General features: G+C 33.8%; 1 protein-coding gene across 7 annotated transcripts in view; it reads left to right on the top strand.

Annotated features, from left to right (window-relative positions):
- NBEA (neurobeachin) overlaps window positions 1-22,791 on the top strand; it is a gene marked incomplete at its 5' end in the record, with an annotated part of 512,607 nt that overhangs the window by 434,152 nt on the left and 55,664 nt on the right. For all 7 annotated transcript variants that reach the window (XM_082765401.1, XM_082765407.1, XM_082765402.1 and 4 more), the window contains 3 exons: window positions 1,014-1,154; window positions 9,449-9,568; window positions 20,448-20,600. In XM_082765401.1, coding sequence (XP_082621527.1) covers window positions 1,014-1,154; window positions 9,449-9,568; window positions 20,448-20,600 — 414 coding nt within the window. The remainder of the gene's footprint in view (window positions 1-1,013; window positions 1,155-9,448; window positions 9,569-20,447; window positions 20,601-22,791) is intronic.

Genomic DNA, 22,791 nt, shown 5'->3' on the forward strand with positions numbered 1-22,791 from the left:
TTCTTTGGTCTGGAAATGTATTCTCCTTTTTGTGTTTGGTTGATTTTGCTACAAAAACTAAACTCTAAAGATTCTTTGTAGATAAGTAATAGAGAAACACACTACTACTATCTCATCCGGCAAAACAGTTTTAAGATCACTTTGCATGTATATCTTTCATCATTTTGTTTACTTCATATTTTATTTTCCATATTCCAATGCCTTTTGTATCACACAGTAACAAATAGATTATAAAAAAAAATGAGATAAAGTGAGTTAAAAAATCATAGAAAAGCATAATCACCTAAGTACACATTTCAAAACCAACAGTTACTATTAATGTCTAACTTTATTTCTTTTCATTTTTCTTATTTTTCATATTTCTTATTTATATAGATTTCCTCTTAAGTATTCTTCAAATGGTCTTAGAATTTGTGAATAATTTCCAAATGGTATTGTTTTTAGAAAAAGCTTGTTTGTTTCTCTTAGTAAAACCCGGTTTTGTTCAGTCAGAAAGTAGATCCAGTCTTTCAGGGTTATGCATAGTTTTTAAGTATTTCTGCTTAGGATCACCAGACACCATCAGCAGTTCCGCGTGAAATCTTTTCATCATGAACTGTGCATTACAAAGTATCCTGTGTGAGCAAAAGTCAGTTTTCATTAGCTGTGTGATTACAGTGAATGACAGCAACAGAAATATTAGTTTGGCCTCAATGCATTTTAAATGCAGTTTTAGACGTTTATTTTCAGAACAATGTTACTGAATTAATTGGGAAACTACTCATACTTTAAGAAGGTCTTGAAAGTTTGCAGATGTGGATCACTTATATTTGTCAATTAAAATAAGGGAAGTCATAAGACTTTTAGTACAAAAAGCTTTTGAAATAAAATTCTAAAGTTACAGCAGTCTGAAAGGATTACTCCAACATGGAACGAGTTTGGTTGCAGAATCTCATATTTAGTGAATCTTAATTTAGAATTAACCTATGGCATGCAGCCCTTCAGCTGATATTTGACCTCTCATCCCTTTGCAGCCTATTGGTGCTTTGAATCCAAAGAGAGCGGTCTTCTATGCAGAACGTTATGAGACATGGGAAGATGATCAGACTCCACCTTACCATTACAACACCCACTATTCTACATCTACTTCTACATTGGCTTGGCTTGTTCGTATTGTAAGTATTTCTAGATCCTGCTTTTCATTAGCATCTTTACCTACAGCATCTCTTCCGTCATTTACCACTATTTTGATTTTATTAATGAAAGTACCTTCCTATCAAAATCTCTGTGTTCTTCATTAACTTAAAGATCTCACAAATTCTCTGTGTATACTGTGTATACTCATTTGCAATGATCAGGAAGTCCTTCTTACCTACACAGTCTGAAATATATTTAATTGTGGTGGTGTAAGGACATGTAAACCATGTGATGAAGGAATCCATCCAAAATTAAATCCATCTAAAAAATCTCTAGACAATATGCAAAATTGATATTATTCATATATTCATTTATTATTTTCAGCTAGAGACAAGATTAAGGAAAAATCTTTCATAAAAAACACATTAAATTGTGTCAGGTTGAGAGGGAAATTATAGTAACAGCTTTATATTAAAATTGTATGCTGTAATATTTTATGCAAATGAACTATGATTCATAATGAATTAATAGCTTAAAATTTTCAGAACTGTAAAAATATAGATTCCAACTTCAAACTGCTGTTTCAGTTACAGAAATCTCATGCTTAAATCCTACTCTCAGAATTAGTCCTAGAGAAGGAGGAAAAAAGATAGAATGAATCTGGATTTGTTTGATGTGTTAACACAATGAATTACAGAAAAGGGAGTGTTGATGAGAGACTTAAGGTTTCATAAAGAACCCTGAATTCAAGAAGAATTGAGTCACTGTGTAATTACTGAACTTGAACTCCACTCTGTCAATAAAAATCTGTCATATAAGGTGCATTGTAAGCACCTTTCATACACAACCAACCAAAACAGAGCTGCATAAAACTAGAGATCTGCATTATCACTCATCTCAGCTTCCCTAGACATGTCCTGGTAAGAAGGGAAAGGAAGAATTCATGTGTCTATGAGTTCAGGATATAGTTCTTAAACCCGTGGGAAACTAAATGTTGATTACACTCCTATACAGGGTGATCACTGTACTCCTTTTAAAGACTGCTAAATTATTCATGTACTGTGAGTACATTTTATGGTTCACATGTGCTTCTTTGTTCCCTTAAAGTGTATTAAAAATAGTGGTTTTATTTGCATGTTTATCTATTAATTTTGGCTGGTATTCAACAAAAGATCCCGTCTTGCTAACCACCAAATTCTTAGGTCTAAAAGTCTGCTTGCTGGCTGAACTTATAGCACACCAAGGAGTATTCATTTCCTGTATTAGGCTAATGCTGTGTCATTTTTACTGCTGTTGTTTATGTAGTACTGTAGGTGTTCTAACTGTCTTTCTTTCCTGCACTAAAGGAGTGAGAGAATAAGGTCTCTGCCTTGATGCCCTCGCAGTATAGATCTGACAAATTATGTTTGTTGGAGCAAACAGTATATTGTGAGAGCATAAAGCAGAAAACAAAAGCAAAAATAGTGCTTTCCAGGGAAGTGGGATAGTGCCAAGAAGGTGAAAACATCTAAGGAGCATACATAAAATACACAAGAGCACATCTAGATAGATATTTGAGGTTTAATTAAATACAAGTGACCATCAAAGAAAAGCAATCCCTACTGGGAGGAGACGAGAGAAGTGAAAGGGTGGGAAAACTTTGAAGCTCATAAAAAGGTGTAAAGGAAATGCTTGAGAAGACTGGAGAGGACTGCATGCGGAAAAACAAAATAAAGATTTGAAAATAAGTCTCTAAGGAGACAGTGAAAGATCATAGATATGGAGATTATGAAATCATCATGATCCTTATAGAAGATTTTTGGCTACAAAATAGAAGATAAAAAAAACCCTAAGGGAGAAGATTATGCAAGTGAAGTTGATAGATAAAGCTAAGTCAGATTTCTGGAAGTTTAAGAAGGATTTCTTGCTCATGACATTTTTTCAGTCATGTTTTGCTATGAGTTAGTGAAGATGACCATATAAGACTTTATTATTATTATTATTATTATTATTAAATAAATTATAATCTAGTCCAGGAAAAGGAAGGTGCCAATGAGAGATGCAGAGATCCAGACAGAAAATTACTTTCAGTATTTTAGGATGTTGGAAAAGATTTGTGGGAAGAAATGTGTTACAAGAGAGCTTTTGCCAGAAAGGGACAACAAAATGAGAGTGAAAGACAAGAGTGGGAAGTAAAATGTTGGGAGAAGACTGAGTAACCCAAGGAATAAAAGGAAAGAAAGAGAGAAAGAAAATGAAAGATAGAGAGAAAGAGAGAAAATGAAAGAAAATGAAAGAAAACAAACAAAAAAGCTATACATTAAAAAAAAAAAAACAAAAATACACTGAGAATGAGTCTAGACAGAAGTAGAATAAAGAAGTATAGAGTAATGGAGATCTAAGGGGGAGAAACTATATGCTTAGACCTTTATATTGGAAGAGGTAATTGTAGCAGTAAGAAAGGTAGTTTCAGCCTCTCTGAAGTATATGAATATAGAAGTATCTGAATATAGAGAGAGTTGCCACAAAATTTAAAAAATAAAATATTTTAATCTTGCTTTTTTGCCTTTGACAGATGTAATCTGGTTCCTGTCAGTTCTTTTCAAAACATTGCTTCAAAACATATCATATTTCTGAGTCAATTCTGTGATAATCTGGGACCTACTGTCCCTCTGTATATGTCCCTCTGTTTCTTTCCTTTATCTAATATACCAGCCTACTTTTATAAAAGGCACTTTATACCTTAGCGTCAGTTCTGTTCTGTGTTATTATTCTGATATCATCAATCTCTGCCTGCCATTTGTCATTAATCTGTTTTTCACGGCAAGTAGAATTTTCACTGAAAATTGAATTAGTTTGTGTACTAAGATTGTCCATAAAATGTCCATCTTTAGAATTGACCTGTTTCATTACATTTTCAAAAATATCCCATTGGCTTAGCTCATAATATGTTGAGACTACTTATAATTACAGCAAACATAATCAATTTGTTACTAATGTGTTCTTCTTCCACTTTTCATTATATTTGATAGAATAGGCTGTAATCCTTAACTGAAGTAGTTATGAGATACTGAGATGCTATTGCATCTGCAAAGCTTCTGTTTGTATTTTCTGTGACCCATTTGCACCAGTCTAGATGTGCTCTATTCTCTTCTGCAACAGCTCTAAGAGAAAAATGAAGGCAGTTTTAGGACCGTAAATGTCTCAGCCCCACTGGGCCTTTCCAGATTGGTTACAATCCCTCTTGAGGGTTTTACAGCTGAGCCTGAAATTCTCCTGAAGCAAGACTATGCATGCACTCTTCTTCTGTACATATGCGCACATTCATATGTGAACAAAAATTATAATTTATCATTAACCTGTACGTGTTGATTTGAACTAATGGTTTGTGCATTTAAGAACACTACATCATTACAGAATTTTGAAAAGTCATGAAACAACCCTCTAGCTAGCTTCATAAAAACTGAGTCACTGCCTAGAAATATTTGATGCTAGTATTACAAATGAATCCCAAATGATCTCCAAACAATAGGTTTGTATCTAAAATCAACTGCTTCTAAAGAGTGGTTAGCGTTCTTTCTAAATTGATTAGTAGATTATTAGCTAGATGCCTACTTTACAGAAAGAGATATTGAATGTGAAAGTCTACTGTCTACGGCATTGTTTAGTCAGGTTAATAAAGGTGATAAAAACTAACACAGAACATTGATTTATAGAATATTGCTTTCCCATCCTTTGAGGTGTTACTGAAATCAAAGTCTTTTGCACATAACACGTTTAGATATAAATCCAAGAAGCTGAGTCAAATAAACCAAAAGGTTCTACTTATTCATTGGGAAATCTGAGCCAACATCATCCACAGGTTTTCTCCAGCAAACAGAATGAAAAGTAATCTGGAAAGGGATGCTCTGTTCTGTAGGTACTGTTATATTTTGTACAAATGAAGTTCTATTATTTCTATGTATATTTCTTTTATATATATATATATCTTATTATATCGAACTATTCATAACCATATTCATGGTTAAGTTACCTTACCACCTGCTTTGAGAGTGTTTTTTGTTGGTGGTTTTTTTTTTTTTTTTTTTTTTTTTTTTTTTTTTTTTCCATTTATTTTCCATCTGGACCAGTGAGCATTTAAGTTGCAAGAAGGCAGAATAGTTAAAACAAAGAATTTTACAACAGAATGCCATATACCCTTGTAGCTTTCTACCTGAAAAGCAGACAGAACAAAACAGAAAAGTAGACAGAAAAAGGAATTCTGTCTTGAGTCACATGGGAATTGAGTATTGGTATTGTTTTGAAGTTTTTTGAAGTGAAATAGGCTAGAGTTATGGTGCAATTTGAAGAAACTGTGTTTGTATGAATTAGTTACATCTTTTTGGATGGGGTGATCAGGAAGTTTGTAGAGGACTTCTGGTTTCTGTTAGAATGACTAAGTACCTGTATAAGTTAGAAGAGGTCCTGGATTTGTTGTGAGACATGTATGATTAAGCCCTAAGCAAAGGTGGGGAGGATTTTAGGTCCTCTTTTAAATAGATTGTAGTAAACATGAATCTATTCTGTAAGCCTGAGCAGGACAGTCATAGATATATCAGATAAAAAGTGTACATTACTCTGAAAAAAAAACCAAATAACCTCTTTTTTTTACTCTGACAAAGGGTTGAAAAGGCATTTTTGTTTAACATAAGATGTCTCAGAATGACACATCCCTTCCTTTCCTCTCCCCTCCTCCCACCATAAGTGATTCCAATGGGACTATGTGTTGTGAGAGGGTAGATGGAGGAAGAGAAGTGCTGTTGAATGGAAAAATTACTCGTTCCCACAGCTCAAGCTTGTATTCATTGTAATCAAGTATCCCACGAATTTCTCTTCTCGTTGGCAGTGAAGAAGGCGTGAATTTTATTCAGAATATGAGGAATGAGTGAGATGGGGTTATAATGAAAACATTGTGCAGCTTTATAGTTTTCATAGCAACAAAACCTTTACATGAAATGACAGTAATCGGTATCATAGAATAACACTACTTAAATGAGTCTATTGAATGAGATATTAAATATATTTATATGATATAAGCACTTGACTTCCTAGAGAAAAAAATACTTTCAAATTATGTGAGAGGTCTGAGATAAAGCAAGTGAAAGCTGTGAATTTCTGCAAAGGATTAAACATCCAAAAAGATAGGCACAACAGGTCATAGTAGGATAGCATAATAGGGCACCCTGTAGTGCTCAACTATTAAAGGTTTAATCCTTGATTATGAATTTTATTGCTTTTGTATATTTGTCTCAGATACTTAAAATAATGTTGCCATGGAATTTTGGATTAATATTTTTACATAATTTATTGTAATTACATCATTTTTCTGGTTTCTGCTTTTTTTAATCCATCAGCTGCTTCTGATTTCAGAACCTCAGCAGTGACCCACAGACAGTACCACAATAGCATTCACAACAACTTATACATTTTACAAAGAATAAAAGTGGTAAGCAGGGGCTGGTAGGAAACAGAATTGTTTGCGCTCAGATAAAGAACTTATACATTTTTTCTGTATCAATAAGCTAGAAAAAATGGCATAATTTGCAAAGATTGCTATTGTGAATATACACAGAAATTGTCATGGGGAAGGGAGGCGAATGTAATTAAAATGAAAATAATTCTATTGTTAACAGAATTTAATGTAAATATAATGTTAAGATTATAATAATAGCAGAATTTTAGGGTGAATTAGATATAATTATAACTCTGTGTATATTTTTTCAGTTTGCTATCTCTGAATCTAAATAATACCCTTTTTTCATTTGTATTTTACATGGAGTTCCCTGTTGGAAGCACTGTAAAATATCACAGAATCATAGAATGGCTCAGGTTAGAAGGGACGTTAAAGATCATCTAGATCCAACCACCCCGCCATAGGTAGGGATGCCACCCTACCTATGTGCAACCCATAGTTGCTCAGGGCCTCATCTAACCTGGTCACCTCCAGGAATGGGGCATCCACAACCTCTCTGGGCAACTTGTTCCTGTGCCTCACCACCCACCCTCTGAGTGAAGAATTTCCTCCTAATCTCTAATCTAAATCTCTCCTCTTTAAGTTTAAAACCATTCCCCCTTGTTCTTTCATTATCTGATTGATAAAAGAGTCGCTCTCCATCTTTTATTTGTAAGTCCCCTTTAAGTACTGAAAGGTCACAATGAGGTCACCCTGGGGCCTTCTCTTCTTGAATTTGATCAGCCCCAACTGTTCATATATAAATATATATAATATAAAACAATTTATATTCTTTCAGTATTTCTGTTCATTGTGATACTTTTATGCTCCTCTCCATGTTGAGCTACTGATAACTTCTAATATTTTGTTCAATTTATAAACCTCTTTGTCATTTGCTGTGCACTCCCCATTTCAATAATAATAAATGCAAACAAAGCTGTTGTGCAATGCGAGTTAGGGTACTCCAACAATAAATGATATTGTGATGTTTTTCATGTAATTTATTTATTTTTAATTAATTAATTAGCACAGAATGGCATTCTCTGGTTGGAATTAATGTAGTATCAAAAATAAATTTCTAAGATTTATGACTATTGTTTTGAAATTATCTTTTAAAAATAAATTCCCAATGTTTTAATAGAAAAAAAAATAAATATGAAAAAAATCAGAAATTAATTAGAAAGTAATAGAGTGACTGGCATTGTTATAATGAAAATGATTGCATGTACTCTGAAAGTTAAGATACTGGTCCTTGAAAAAAAAATCTTTGTTCAAATATCAACAATTGCTTTAAGCTACTTCTAAAGTACCAACATACTGTGATAACAATAACAGAGACATCTAATTCCTTCTCCTTTAGAGAGGGAAATTTGGAATATTTCTTTTTGAAAGGAAGTAGCTTGTGTTGACTGTTGCATATGATAGAAAAGAGTAGTTGGGAAGACATAAGGATGAAAAAATTGAGAAAAAAATGATCTCTGGAAATCGGAATTCCCTCACCTTCCATCTTCCTCCTCATTTGGAATTCTTTGGATGCAATACCTTTGCATCCATGCTTTCCTTATGTATCTCTTAGCTGTTAAATGCTAGTGAAACTGAACTACTTTAGTCCTCTATAATCCTGGATAATTTAAATACAATGTGTATAATGTGACATAATTTCCTCAAAAATTCTTCAAGAATCCCCTGCTATATTCAAAAGTTTCAGAAACAAAAAATGTAATAAAACTCAAATAGTAGCTATGTAATGCTATAATATGAATTATGATCTGGTGATTAGGAACTGCTTTGAAGATTAATGAAGTTTCCAAATAAGCAGACATACACGGAAATAAATTTGGGCATGAATTTAAAGGAAGGAATAAAACTTTTTCAAACACTCACCACAGTACTTTGGAGAAAAGGAAGAAATGGTTTCCATCCATGTGGACATATTGCCAAATATTAATTGAATCAGAGAGCTAGTGGTGTGATTCTGGAAAACCAGGTTGTTGGCAATAATCTCAGTAATCAGGTCAAATTAAGGATTTGGTCCACTGTCAAACCCTTCCCTTATGGGGAAAGCAGTGACATAAAAATGGCTTCTCCAGACTGTCAAAGACTTGAGCTCTTCCTACCCAAAACTTAATAGCTGCTTCCATTAGTAAGTATTGGGAGTGTGGTTTCAGATAGAATTAGCAAAAATAAAAATTCTAAATAGTTCAGCTCTGAGTGCCTCTGTAGGCACTGTATATACTCTGTATACTTTTCTTAAAACCTGGCACATAGATGAAGAATATTTTGAGCAGGGAAAACATCGTAGCTGACATTTGGCTGCCCTTAAATAATGATAAAGTTGTAACTGCCTCAAAATGTTAAGTACAGCCATTCTGCCCACCAGGAGGAAAAATTGAACTTTCTGAGGTCTTTTAAATTAAATGAAAACAAAAAGAAAATCCAAGCAGGGGATTTTTTAAGATTTTATTTTGACATACTGTCTTACAAAAGGTAAACAAAACATAAGTAACACATAGAGTGTTCACAATGGTTGCAGTGAAGTAGGCAACCAGCATGAACTAGAACTTAAATCCATAGGTCTGCCACTGATAGATAATTAAATTTATGGCAGAGTGAATATATAAAATAGCCTTTCCTACTAGAGCTCAGGATCTATGTGTGCAAAATATGTTAGCACCAATAAATGTACTAAGATATTCAGTACAGATTATCATGCATAGATATAAATACGAAGTGCCATATTTTTCTTTAATTCTTCCTTTACGAATTATTTTGATCTGAAAAAGTCATTTGGATTTCATTAGAAACCTGTGTCATGATTCCTTCTGCTGTTTACTTAATCTGTCTTCATTTCATTGACTACAGGAGCCCTTTACAACATTCTTTCTAAATGCAAATGATGGCAAATTTGACCACCCAGATCGAACCTTCTCTTCAGTAGCCAGGTCTTGGAGAAACAGCCAAAGAGATACCTCAGATGTGAAGGTAACATACACATTAAATGAACAAATATGTATTTTCATTTATGGTATTTTGTTTCTTGTAGACACAAAGAATATTTTGTATGTCATATCTTTACGTTCAGTATACTAGATTTAGTTTAAATAAAAAGTAGATGTTACCAAAGATTATTGTTCTAATAGAAACAATCAAAGATTCTTTGAAGTTGAGTGGACAAAAGGTGTTTTGTTTTTATAGAAAAACAACTGAACTGATCTAATTTAGATCACATAATCAGGAGATGGAGAAAAGCCCAATAAATTGTTCTTTCCTGCTGTTAACTCGATATTTGGCCCACTCCATAAAACACAGCAGGAATTGGATTTGACCTTAAAGTGTCATATTGTTATAGCTTGCCTAGCTCTGGGTTTGCATTGCCTGGGGCAATTAATAAAGCATTAATGACAAGACCCATTTAAAATGTTGGCTTTTCTGTACAGCTTTAGCTTTTACTTGACTGTGCCTGGGGGTATTATGCAACAATACACATTAGATTAAAACAACTTCTACATGATATACAGAAACAGCCGGAGAGCAGGGTGATTTTACTGTTGTTATTCCTTACCTATTGTTAAATACAGAGGGCTATTGTTTGTGTACATGGAACCTTATCAGAAAGAAACCAAAATCTTATAATATTTTGAATTTTGTTATCCATTTTTGATTCTCATTTTCTCATAATAAGGTGGGCAAAAACTGAAGTATACCCATAATTGCTTTCTCTAACTTATATATTACCTTAAAAAAAAGTAGTAAAATAAAATAAAATAAATAAAATAAATAAAATAAAAATATCTCTTCTATTTCAGTACTGCCACTCATACTAGGAAATACATAATGAAATGCAGGGTCATATTACCATTATATTTTTTATTTAACTTGACAAAAGAAGAAGTAAGTTTGTTGATTTAGTTTTAATCCAGAGATGTTTGCATAAATATTTTAGCAGTCTCAGAAGTGTATGTGGACAAACCATGTTATTCTTGTTCAGTTTCTAGTTAGAACAATGAATTGTAAATTATACTGTTGTCTTAATAGATGGTAGAAAATGCTTTTTAAAGAAAAGAAATTAACCTAGCTCTCTTAAAACCCATTTCATACTTATTTATGCTCCTCTTAAAGTCAATAATATTTTAAGTATTATTACTGGTATTACCTTTTTGACAAATAGTTTTTTTTTTTTGTGTGTGTTTTTTTTTTTTTAAAAAAAGGAAGAATGAAAAAAATATATTTTCAAAACTTGTTGGAAGGAGTTCAAATTACTATCTACTAATTTGACATGCAGCAATTTCTTTGAATTCACATTTATGACATTCTTATTTTTCATTTACAATAAAACCTGGTTTTCTTAGTACTCCACTGGAATGGCCTCCTAGAAGTGGGGTTGAAATAACAGATAAGAGCCTTAAACTGAGGAATAAGGGAAGACAGTTGGAAGTGACTGTAATCTTCTTTCCTGGTTTTAGTACACAGGAGGAGGGCAGTTAAATACATGAAGGCATAGCAAAAGATAAAGGAATATCTATGGACAGACGGAGAGTTTATATTCAAGTAGGGTGTATAATTAGTGAAATGATTGTTCCTAAACTAGCAACCAAATGAGTTATCAGTAAAACAAGGAACTAAAATGTTTTATGAAAACACCAGGAGCCTTGTGAACCACGTGGGGTAATTTAAACTACTGCTGCCAGATATTGCAAAGATGCAGGAATTACGGAGGAATTTTGTTGTAGTTAAAAAAAAAAATGTATTTTTATTAGAAGAAAAAAAAAAAGTTATTCAGATAAAACAATATTTAAAAGTACTCAAACACAGGTACTTGCCTTCAGAAAAGGATGGCAAAAAAAGTGAAGATATGGTATAGCTATGTACTTTGATGTCATTAAACATAAAGAGTGGAGCTGTGGAAAGCTTGGATAAATTAGTAACAATTAAGGGTCAGAGTCTCATCGGGGACAAGATTGTAAAATAATTTATTCTAGCATACATTTGGGATTCTTCTGTTGAGCCCCAGAGTCAGATTTAGTTATATATATACATTTCTGTTATGCCATTAGAAAAAGAAATACTACTTGGAACTAAGTCATTACAGAAAATCTAATATGGGAGGCACAGATGAGGTATGTTAGCTAATAAATGTTTTCTCCAGATAATCCCTGGCCTGTCTGTTCAGGGATACTTCAGGGATTAAAGATGCTGTTTAAAATATGGTTTTGTTAATTAATGAAGATACAGGGCAGTAGAGTTTAGAAATTAACCTTGAGTTTATTTATTATGAGTTGGTTTAGCTTAAGATAAAAATAGACAAAAGCAGATTTGAAAATAAACTAAATAATTTAAGGGCTGCTAAAGCAAATAGAAAAAGTTCATAAGCTGTTTGAATAAAATAAATAAATAAATAAAGGTAGAAAGGAAAAGAGATTTGTAGGTGTATTTAGTAACAGCATTCAATACATCACATCATCAAATTAATTTATTATGTATTGATACAAATTCGCTACTGGAATAAGTCTTTAGTACACTTCAGTAGCCTAAGTAGTATATATAAATTCATTTCTGTTTTGTGTTCAGTTTTAAGAAGGAACCTTGAAAATCAGCAGGGCAGTGGAAAGCTTACAATGAGACCAAAGCTACATGCTTAGCATTATGGCAACTGAAATATATCATGGCATCTAAATTCCAGCTGAAGGAGTTTGCTTAGTCTTTCATTTGTTTCATAGCTCTCATGTTCTTGGAGAACACAAGTTTTTCTTTTTTCCTTGTTTGATTTTTAATATGTATGCATGCTGTATAAAGCAAATACTGAGTTCTTGCTCTGCTGGAGAACAGCTAGTGAAAGTATATACTGAAACCGGAGGGAGCCATAAGAGCAGTACAAATATATTTAAGGAGTTGGATACAGGAAAAAAAGCCCGTATGTGTGGGACAATTAATGTCTAAGAGTGAAGACATGGTAACATAAATGCTATGAAACATGGGACTGTATGAAAGGGAGAAAATTGTTTGCCAGGGAACAAAGAGGTAAACCTTAAAGGAAACCCGAAAAATGTTTACTTTACCAACAGAGCATGAAAAGTTAAAGAGAAAGAGAGTATTCTTGAAATTTGAATATCCTCACAAAGCAAAGTGATAAAATCCTTATTTCTCAAGATTCTTAGAAGTGTAGACTGGTAAAACAGTGGAAAAACATCAGGGACAATCATGAATTGGCAAGAGGATGCGCTAGTTGACCCTGTAGGCCCTTTCCATTTGTAGAGCCTGTGTTTCTTAGCTATAAATCAAGAATGAGTATAGCAGCTAATTGTTGCTGTTGTTTGTTGCTTAAGATCTTAATGAACTGTGTTTCTCAATGCCATGACATCAGGGCCAACTTTTCCCTGAGGCCTCAGAGTTCATTCTGAAAAAGGACAGGAAACTGAACTATTATTAATATTACAAATACCCCATTTTTTTCAGATCAGTTGTACTCCTACTTGAAATGCCTGTCAGGCTTCTTATGCAATTTTATCGGTTTTCAGACACAGGAAAAGGTTTGAGGAGCCACCAAGAAACCCCCTCAAAATTCCTACCCATTTTTGCTCTCTTCTAAGCACAGCAACCTCTGTCTTGCACAATTAAAGAACTTCAGCTCTGTAAGCATGAAGCAACCAAACATTCATTTTCAGCTGACTGATAGCATCTAATATTTATATAGTAGTCCTGCAAGTCAATGCTGTGCTAAAGAAAAGATGTGTAGAGCTTACATGTGAGTATAAAATCTTAAAGCATGCTATCTGTCCAAGTGTTCCTCATATTTGTGTAGCTTCTTACTGGCTGCACACAAAACTGTATGTGTAGATCTTTGGCAGTGGCACATGAGGTGGATCCCATGTGATATACATGCTGGAAATGGTTTTCCCACCCTAGAGATTTTGTTAGGCTTTACATATATGAGGCATGTGGAATATGGACAGTGCATCAAAGTAGCAAACTTTCAAAAGTGTTAAGAACAGCAAATGTTCATTATTCATGTATTCCTTGTCGTATATTTTAAATTCATCTGTGCTGCTTTAAGCACATTTAATCTCTGATCTTGCTAATCTCATTAATTACTGTGGCACAGGTTATGAAATAATTTAAAACAGTGTGTGTAATGAATTAATCTGACATTTTTCAAAGCCATGTTGTAAAATGGCCTGTTTTTACTTTCAAGTGCCATATTCAATGACTAGCCTTAATTCTTTATTAGCATGTCTATTAAAAATGTTTTAAAATTATTTTTTTTTAAGAAAAGTGAAATCTGTGTTATTTATTTGTTTATTTTTTTCCCTGTGGGTTATTATTTTAGAAAGAGGACTAAGAAGTGCTGAAGTCACTTCTGAAGTGGGTCAATTTTAACTAGTAAATTGAGGTTTTAAGCATTGCAGACACTTCCCACAGCAGTGTTCTTCTGCAAAATCAGGATATTTTAAAGAAAACTTCCAAAGCACACTTAAAGAATGCTGCATTAAATTTTAAAAAATAAATACTTGACATTTGCAAATGAATGTATAACTGTTTGGGAAGCTGCAGTTGTGTGGGTCAGTCCCCTTTTTCCATATGCATGTGTCCTCTCATATTCTCTCTCTCTTTCCCTCCTCCCTACTTCTTTCTCTCCCTTTGCATATGTGGAGTCTCCTGTGGAACAAAATTATTTTACATTGAGATAAGAAAAACAGGGCTGTGGCAGTAGTTTGATCAGTCTAAAAACAACCCATAATTTGCACTTACTGATACATCTTGAATTGTGACAAAAGGTATGCCACCTTTGAAAAATGTAGCATGTGATATGTTATTGATCAGTGGATGATTTAAGATCTACTTAGGCAATTTTGTTAGCTACATTTGGGCTGGTTTGGTTCATTTTCAAAGAGACCTGTTCACCTATAGTGAACAGAATTAATACAGTGTGTGCTACGTGAGAGTGGTAACACCCAGGGGACAACCTGGATAACAGTTTATTTTATTGTCTCCCTTTATCAACATCGACCTTCTCTCCAGATAATCAGCACAAGCTGGACTAGGAATGAATGTTAGTGGAGTGACCTTTGAGGAAACAAGTCACCCGGAAATGACCATAACTTGGCCAGTCAGCTTTCACATTTTTTCCTTTTCCCCCCTACCTCTTCAGTTTTTGGTAACACTGATTTCCACAGAACTCCCAGTTCAGGCACTAATCTTTCCTAATTCCTCTCAAACTTGTTATATTACTTTTTGAATAGTGTGTTTAGAAGGTAGCTCTGACAAAATGTCATTAAGGTGCCTTAGTGTAAATTAATGCAGTTAATGGAGGTACTCATGACTGACTCATTGACCCAGTACTGGGCTCTTGTGGAATTAATGGATGCCAGGGGATCAACCTTTTGGGAAGAAAAGAAAGAAAGAAAAAGAAATGGCAGCTTTAAAACCTTGAAGTGAATTATATTAGAAAAGTGAAAACGTCTGGGTTGGATTTGATTTCATTGGGAGGCCATAAAATGGTATACCCTTAGCAAAACATATTAAACAGAAACGTCAGATGTGATTCAAATGGTATACAATTATGATAGTGTTAATAGTGGTCCTCTATCACTCCAAGACATATTTTTAAAGTTTAATTTCTCAGCAGCCTGGATTTGTCACAAGCTTGTAAATTAGAACATGCATTTGGGGATGTTTTCTTATATGAAGACACAAGGCATATAATACTGTTAACTATACCTTGGGGTTTTAGTATAGCTATTAAAATAAACTAGAGATCGCATTTACAGACAAGAAATGTCTGTTATAATATTCATTTTACCTTTTTTTACACCCCTCGGTAGCTTTACTGCATTGTTCTTCATCTGAGAAGAGCCAAGCATCTCAGGCAGCTTGAAAGGTGGTGACTATTAAATGATAGAAAGCTAACCTGTCTTATTAGAAGTGTGAATGAAAGGGGAGCAGAGGAGGTTACCAGCTTGTGAAATGTCAAGGACAACTAGACAGAAATTACTGCAAATGGATTTAGATCACTAGAATCCCTATTTTTATTAACTCTTTGAACTCTAGATATTTATTGTGGTAAGAAATTACCCATGACAGGTCATGTAGTCTGAAAGATTTATTTAGATCCTTTGATATGTTTTGACAATTAAAAAAAATAATAAATAAATAAAGTAAAGAAATTTACTGAACTGTATCAGTTAACGCAAAATTGTATATCAGCTGAATGGCACACAATAACAGCATGCATGTAAATTGCTCAATTGGTCTATGAATGTTTTTAAAATATATTTTTTTCCCAATATTGATCCTGTGTCTTAGTTCCGTTCATTCCCTCATTTTATGCCCACAAACTGAGGTAACTTCTGGGGAAGTTTTTTTACATTTTATTCTTGATGTTTTCTTTCATGTTTTATTTTACACTGGCTGACTCACTCAATGTTTGCAGTTTAGGAAGACAGTATTTTGAGATTTGTCTTTTATGAAAATTTGTAGCTTGATGTAGAAACTTTACAGAAGAAAAAAAAAAAACACAACTTTCTCAAAATCATAGTAGTTTCAAACAAACATGCCTTTGCACAGGCCTGGGTTTACACTGACCTTTTACCACTCCAGGTGAAATTAGAGTTTTAAAGATCCATTTATCAAACAAGCCGAGTCAAGTGGAGAGCAGGATGGGAGACAGAAAGTCCTCTGTGTCCCATCCTCTTGTGTACCTACTATCACTGAGATGCATTTTCCCTTGCTAATTTCTGAGTCTCCCAAAACACACCTTAAGGGTGAGTTTAAAAATGACCCTTCTAATGGATGGAAATGGTGTAAGAAAATATATTATATGGTAAATTCTGCTCTGTATAAAAAGGAATTAAAAAAAATAGCAGATCTTGTCAAGGAAGTATGCCATCTTAATCTAAAGGCCACTGAGATTGACTTCTATTTGATGAGCACTTGACAAAATATAATAAGGCCAAAGTATATAGAGGAATAAATGATGTTATGCACTGTTTAGGAGTAATTTGATAATGACTTCTAATGACTAGTTTGGGGAGAAGCAAAGAATATCTTACAGACCTGTAACAAAATCTTAAACCATGTAACAATACAGAAGGTAAAATCATTGTCACTTATTTTGATTTTTAGAAACTGAAAATGTGTAAAGGTGACATGAAAATGCTTTCCAAATGTAATAAGCTGTGTAAAGAGGAAAGAGTAATTGATTCTCTGTATTCACTACGGATTGGTGTCTAGGACAAGGGAAAATAAGCTTAGATCATGTAAAGAAAGATTCAGGCCAGGCATTAGGTAAAACTTGCTCAAATGGAGAATGATAGAGTCAACTAAAGGAAGGACTATGGGCTTGCTGTCAGTCAGATTCTGGAACAATAGGGTGGACAAATATCTGTTTAATGTGAGGAATGGAGTAGGTCACATTTCAACATTAACCGTATTTGAGATATTTCCTCCCTGTCCTGAACAGGAAAAACACCCAAAGAGCTGCCTGTATCTACCCATGTGCATTATTAAAATATGAACTGAAACAACCCCACTTGTGAAACAAAGAAAACTCAGGCTCTGGATGAGAAAAATGTAAATAGGTTTTGCAAAAAAGCCTTGCCTTTGCTGGTGTTATCCTTTCCTTCATTCTTCCAGCTTTCAGTGGCTTTTTGGTTAACACAATTCTCCCTGGGCCCTGGTTGTCATCTTTCTGTCTCCACAGAGGTTCCCTCCTGTCTGCTCCCTGCCTTTCCCAGCAGCCTCCCAGCTCTGTCCTTGCTTACCCTTCCTCTCTCTGCTGTCCCCAGTCTGTGCTCCCCCAGCTAAGCATGCTCAGGGGCTCTGAGAAAGGGAATATTTGCCTTTCCATCCTCACTCATCCCCTGCTGTCAGCAGCAGGTAGAAGAGATTTTTTTTTTTCATTTTTGAAATTAATAAAGTTTCAAAACACGCAGAATAGATGCATGAAAGAAAATGATCTTTATATCACACTTCTCTAGGTTAGCTGTATTTTCTGTGCTTCCAAGGAGCTGAAGACATATTTTGAAGCTATTTTGCAAAGATTGTCAGGTTATGGAATGCCTTTTTTTTTTTTTTTTTTTTTTTCCAGTGGGCCCTTTTTATAGTATAAATAGTATATAGTATTAATAGTATATAGTATAAAGTATATATAGTAAATAGTAAATAGTATATAGTACTCAGTATCTGGAAATGAGAAGGGGATGGATTTAGCTGAAATATTTTTAAGTGGTGTGGTTATGTAGTCAGTAGTGAAGACAACAAAATTTAAGAGGCATACCAGACGATATCAAAGAAAACTGAGTGGTTAATGCAAAATATGGGAAATATGTAACTGGGAAAGGTCACATGCGACATTGTTTGCATCTGCAGTAAAGGTTCAATTAATGCTAAGTAGTATTCAAATAAGCAAACATAATTGTAGGCTGCACTAAAAATAACATTGAAGAGAATGCTGAGGCTATAACAGTGGCTTTATTTAATTTTTTTTTGCAATGCTATATTTAGATTAGTTACTCTAATAAAAAATAAAAAAAAAAAAAAAAAGCAGGAGATGTGTAACTGAAGTGATTAGGGTTCTAGAGAGTGCTATTTCAGGAGGGTTTAGAAGTCTGGCACTGGTTAGTTTCCAGAACACAGGAATAAGACAGGTCAGGCTAAACCTATACAATGCAATAAATCTTATGAAGAAAGTTAATCACATGCTTTCTATTTATTCTGTTTCTATTTATGTTTGCTGCTATACCAGACAAGGGAACATTAAATTACACTGAAAGCAAATAGCAACAAAGATAAAATTTCTAAATGGAAATACCATAAAAAATATTCAGTGACTTAGATCTCTTTGTTTCAAGATACCACTGAAGTCAGAAGGTTAGGAGAATTCAGTTAAACACTAGATGTGTCTCTGGGTCACTCTGAGTAAATCTTTTGGGTACGTTAGATGTAAAAATTCAGTTAGATACTAGGATCTGTAAAACTGAAAAAGAAAAGTTGAGTTTACATATCTTTGAAGGAATCATAAACATACTTGCTGTTTGAGATTATGGGTTAGCTAGCACATCACCATACTGTATTTAAAAAAAAAAAAAAAAAAGTTAAAAAACAGTGGTGTTTCAAGCCTTATATCCAAAACAGAAATGCGCTTTATTTTAAAGTTATACTTTTTTTCACCACTTAATTCTGTTTCATTTGAATAATAATTTTAATATAGCTTTGAATAAGTAATATTTCAGCATTCTGGAATTTGACCTGTCTTTGAGGCTGTCATTTAGTGATTTGTAGCACATGTTGCTTTGTGGCCAGCTCTTAGTCCAAAATTCGTAGTAGAAAGCTCTAGAAAGATTTGTGTCTAGTGTTCTCCAACTTTGAGGACTATTCCTTCTTCTTTGAGCTCTCAGGGAACCTGAGAGTTAGTGAATCATGCTTAGGGGAAAAGTTTGCTTTTAGAACCCTGAAAACCATTAGAGGTATACAATCAAAATTAAGATTGTCAGTAAAATCATCTATTTTCTTTTAACCTTATAGGATATTCAGGATTGTTTTCTGTTTTGCTTTGCTCTGGTTGCTCTTTTAGTTTACCACATCAAATATTTTTAAACATTTATGGTTTTTTGAAATTGTATTTTGTAATGAGCCATTCAAACTCAAACTTGTTGCATTTGGCTAGGGGTTAGATATTGATTGGCAATGCATTTTAGTCTAATCTGAATTCAGACTATTTGTAGTATATTAAAATGATGTGAAGAAGACAAGTAAATTGACTCCCCCCAAATACTTAAATTATAACATAAATATTCATATAAATATATGGTTTTAATGAATAAACTTGAAAGTACCATCTATGCTTCAACTCTCCTATTCTCTATGGAGCTGCAGATCAGATTTAATTAGATAAATTAGTGTCTGCAGTGATTTTTTTTACACTCTGGATGTCTGCAGCCTTGAAAGGACCACAAAGAGGTTCAGTTTTCTGGTGCTGTGTCATCAGTTTTGATCATGTTACACATCTGAATGCTATAGTGCTTTTAACAATGGAATTTAGAGAACTTAATCCATGCCTGGATATTAGAAAAGAGATAGTGGAGTTCAAAGCTTTTTTTTTTTTTTTTTTTTTTTTTTCAGTTCAATGCTTTCTGCTAAAATAATAGCAACATATGGAGATGTTTATTATGTCAAAATGCATTTCTATTTAGCTATCTGGAAATTGGGAAAAACATCCCACTCTAACTTATCTATAGTACATTAATACACCACAGATTATTTAAGCTACTCAGTCATTGAATTTTCACAGTTTTAATGTCATGTATTTATGCTTTAAGAACATCCACTGTAGTGATATTTTTCTCTCCATGTATTTTTGAATCTTTATTACAGTAAAAATGTTCATTTACCCTGAATTAATTACCTTATATAGGTAATCAATTGCCACCTCTTCTTAAGCATTAAAGTATATAAATAAAATCGATATAGTGTTATATCAGCAACCTTTTCCCCCTTTATAAATAGTATAGTTAAATGCTGATTAAAACATCCCATTCATTTATAGTACTGTATAGGATCACCATACATTTTCTTGAATGTATTATTCTGAAGAGGTCTCCTTCACTGATTTGCTTTGCTTTGCCAAACTTTTGCTTTTTATGACAACAGGTATGGGAAAAACAAATAATATTTCTTTATGAAAAATTTATGAAGTACAAGAAAACAGATTGTAAAAATTCTTAAATATATGCACAGAAACATATGCAAAATCGGAGTGCTTTCATGAATACTACTATAGAACATGATTCCAGCAGCACCATTAGGGTGCTGCCCTCTAAAAATCTCTCTACAAATGTAAGGTCTCATTTTGTGTTCTCCTTCCTAGGAGTTAATTCCAGAGTTTTACTACTTGCCAGAGATGTTTGTCAACAGCAATGGCTATAATCTAGGAATCAGAGAAGATGAAGTTGTTGTGAATGATGTTGAGCTCCCCCCTTGGGCCAAGAAGCCTGAAGACTTTGTACGCATCAACAGGATGGTAAGCAGCACTTTAATTTAGCCTGAGTTAGGACTTGTGTGTTTTAACAAGCTGCTTTTTCATATCTTTAGAGCTAGGTGTAAATAAATAAAATAGAAAGTGAAGGAAAATTTACAGTCTATCTTACTTGACAGAACCCTTTATTTTACAATAAAATTGTGTTTTTACTCTCTCATGAGAAGACATCAGGTGGGTGTGAGTTGGATGCTGCGGGACAGCCTGAAAAAATTTAAGTCTGTTTCTCTTCACTGCCTTCTAAAGTTGTTATAAATGATGATGCATTGCAAGAAATATTATGTTTCTTTCTCATTGGAAGCTATGTACTTCCCATTCATCAGAGATGAACTGGAAGTGTAGAGATATAAACATTAGCCGACAACTGCAGTCTCTGAAGAAATTTTGCAAAAGAAATGCTCTGATGTAAATCATTACGATGTCTGAAGAACTTTAGCGTGAAAAAACATTTATCTGTATTGGTAGTTGGGTTTTGTGTGTGTGTGTGTGTGTGTTTTGTTTGGTTGGATGGTTTTGGTTTTTTGCCTTTGCTTTACAGATAATGATATCCATTAATGATAGAATTAATATGTAAGTATGTTTATAGTCATTTTTAGGAAAAGCAAGGTATATTCTAATGCCTAGGCCAGTAATAGTTCAATTTATGATTGTATTTTTGAAATGGATCTTCCTTAAAATGTGTCTTATTTATGCTACTTTAACAGTCTTTGAAGCTATGGGTTTCCATACAGTTGCAGAGCCATTCAGCTTGTGCATTATTCCCTACAGTGCTTTTGTGGTAACACTGGATGTCTAGCAATGTTGTTTTTCTTATGATCACTTTGGCAATTTAATTTCAAGAAATGTGTATTTAAAGAAAATTGTTCTTTAGGGGTTGGTGGAAAAATAGACATCTAAAGTTCAAAAGAATAGAGGAATGTTATAAAAACAAACTTATTCCTAGATGTGTGTGATTTAGAAGTGTCTGTTTTGAACAGTAAATGATCTGACATATGTACAGCAGTCTCCTAAGGAAGTGATGGCAACCTCGTCACTTCAGGCTTATGAAAAGCACTAAACAAAGCACGAGAAATGTGTTCCAGGGAGTAGTCCATCGTTGGAAGGAAGAAGCTGAACAACATTTTCCTTTTTTTTTCTTGGCTGCTTTCTCTTATAGATGCATATATTGTAACAAGTTTTCAAAAGCAAGTAATTGTCACATCTAGTGGTAATAAATTCAAGTGCAGTTTTACCAGAAAAGAAAAAAAAAAATAAAATAGTGTGGACTAAAAGGATCACTACCCTTTATTTCCGTTCTCGTGTTGTACACGCAGTTACAGGTGAGCACCTACAGGGTGCCCATTTCACTTCACAGAGCCCTTTTTCTGGGTTGTGGTTGTGGTGAAACCTGAGCCGGACCCAGGAGTAATTACGCTGAAGTTGACCAGAGGTTTAGTTTTGACGTCTGTAAGAACAGAAGCTTGATACCATAGTGGCAGAGGATAAACAAACTGCCATCTTTGGGGAAATAAAATGAGAGATGCATACTGATTAATTCCGCTGGGGAAATTTTATAAAGAATGTTCCTTTTCATATCCTAGATTGTGCTTCTCCATCTTCCCACAGAGGTGGAAGGATAAAAGGTGCTATGTGATAAGAGATCACTTGAAGAAAATCTTTAGTTTTAGTATGTTTGATTTCTGTTGTGCAATTTCTACTTTTTACAAAATAACATAGGAGTTCTCTATAGAAAACTTTTGTTCTGGGATATTTATGGTTGCTGAAGAAAACAGATGCTTGTGTGAATTTAAAGTACAGTATTTATGCCCCTTCGTGACTATAACTTCAATAAGGGCTGGTAGTTAAAAGCTGGAAATACTTCTTAAATATTAAGCTGTAATAGAACTAATAACTGATTACATATGTGTATAAGTACACTCAGACTGCCATGAGTCAGATGAGCTGGTGTTAAGATTGTAGCATTTAAATTACAGGCTTCAACTAATTGAGTAATTTTCCAATTTCTAAAATCAGAAATGATCTCATTTATGTATCACAACCTTCCACCCCTGTCCCCACAGATGTGAGTATCATGCCATTATTACACAGTTTCACCTGGAGGCATTTTCTGTGTGGCCTTTCTTCATCCCAGCATCTACTTTACCAAGAGCGTGATCAGTAGTTGAAGTTCAGTTCT

This window comes from Aythya marila, assembly GCF_965140915.1.
Source record: "Aythya marila genome assembly, chromosome: 1".
Classification (NCBI taxonomy): domain Eukaryota; kingdom Metazoa; phylum Chordata; class Aves; order Anseriformes; family Anatidae; genus Aythya; species Aythya marila.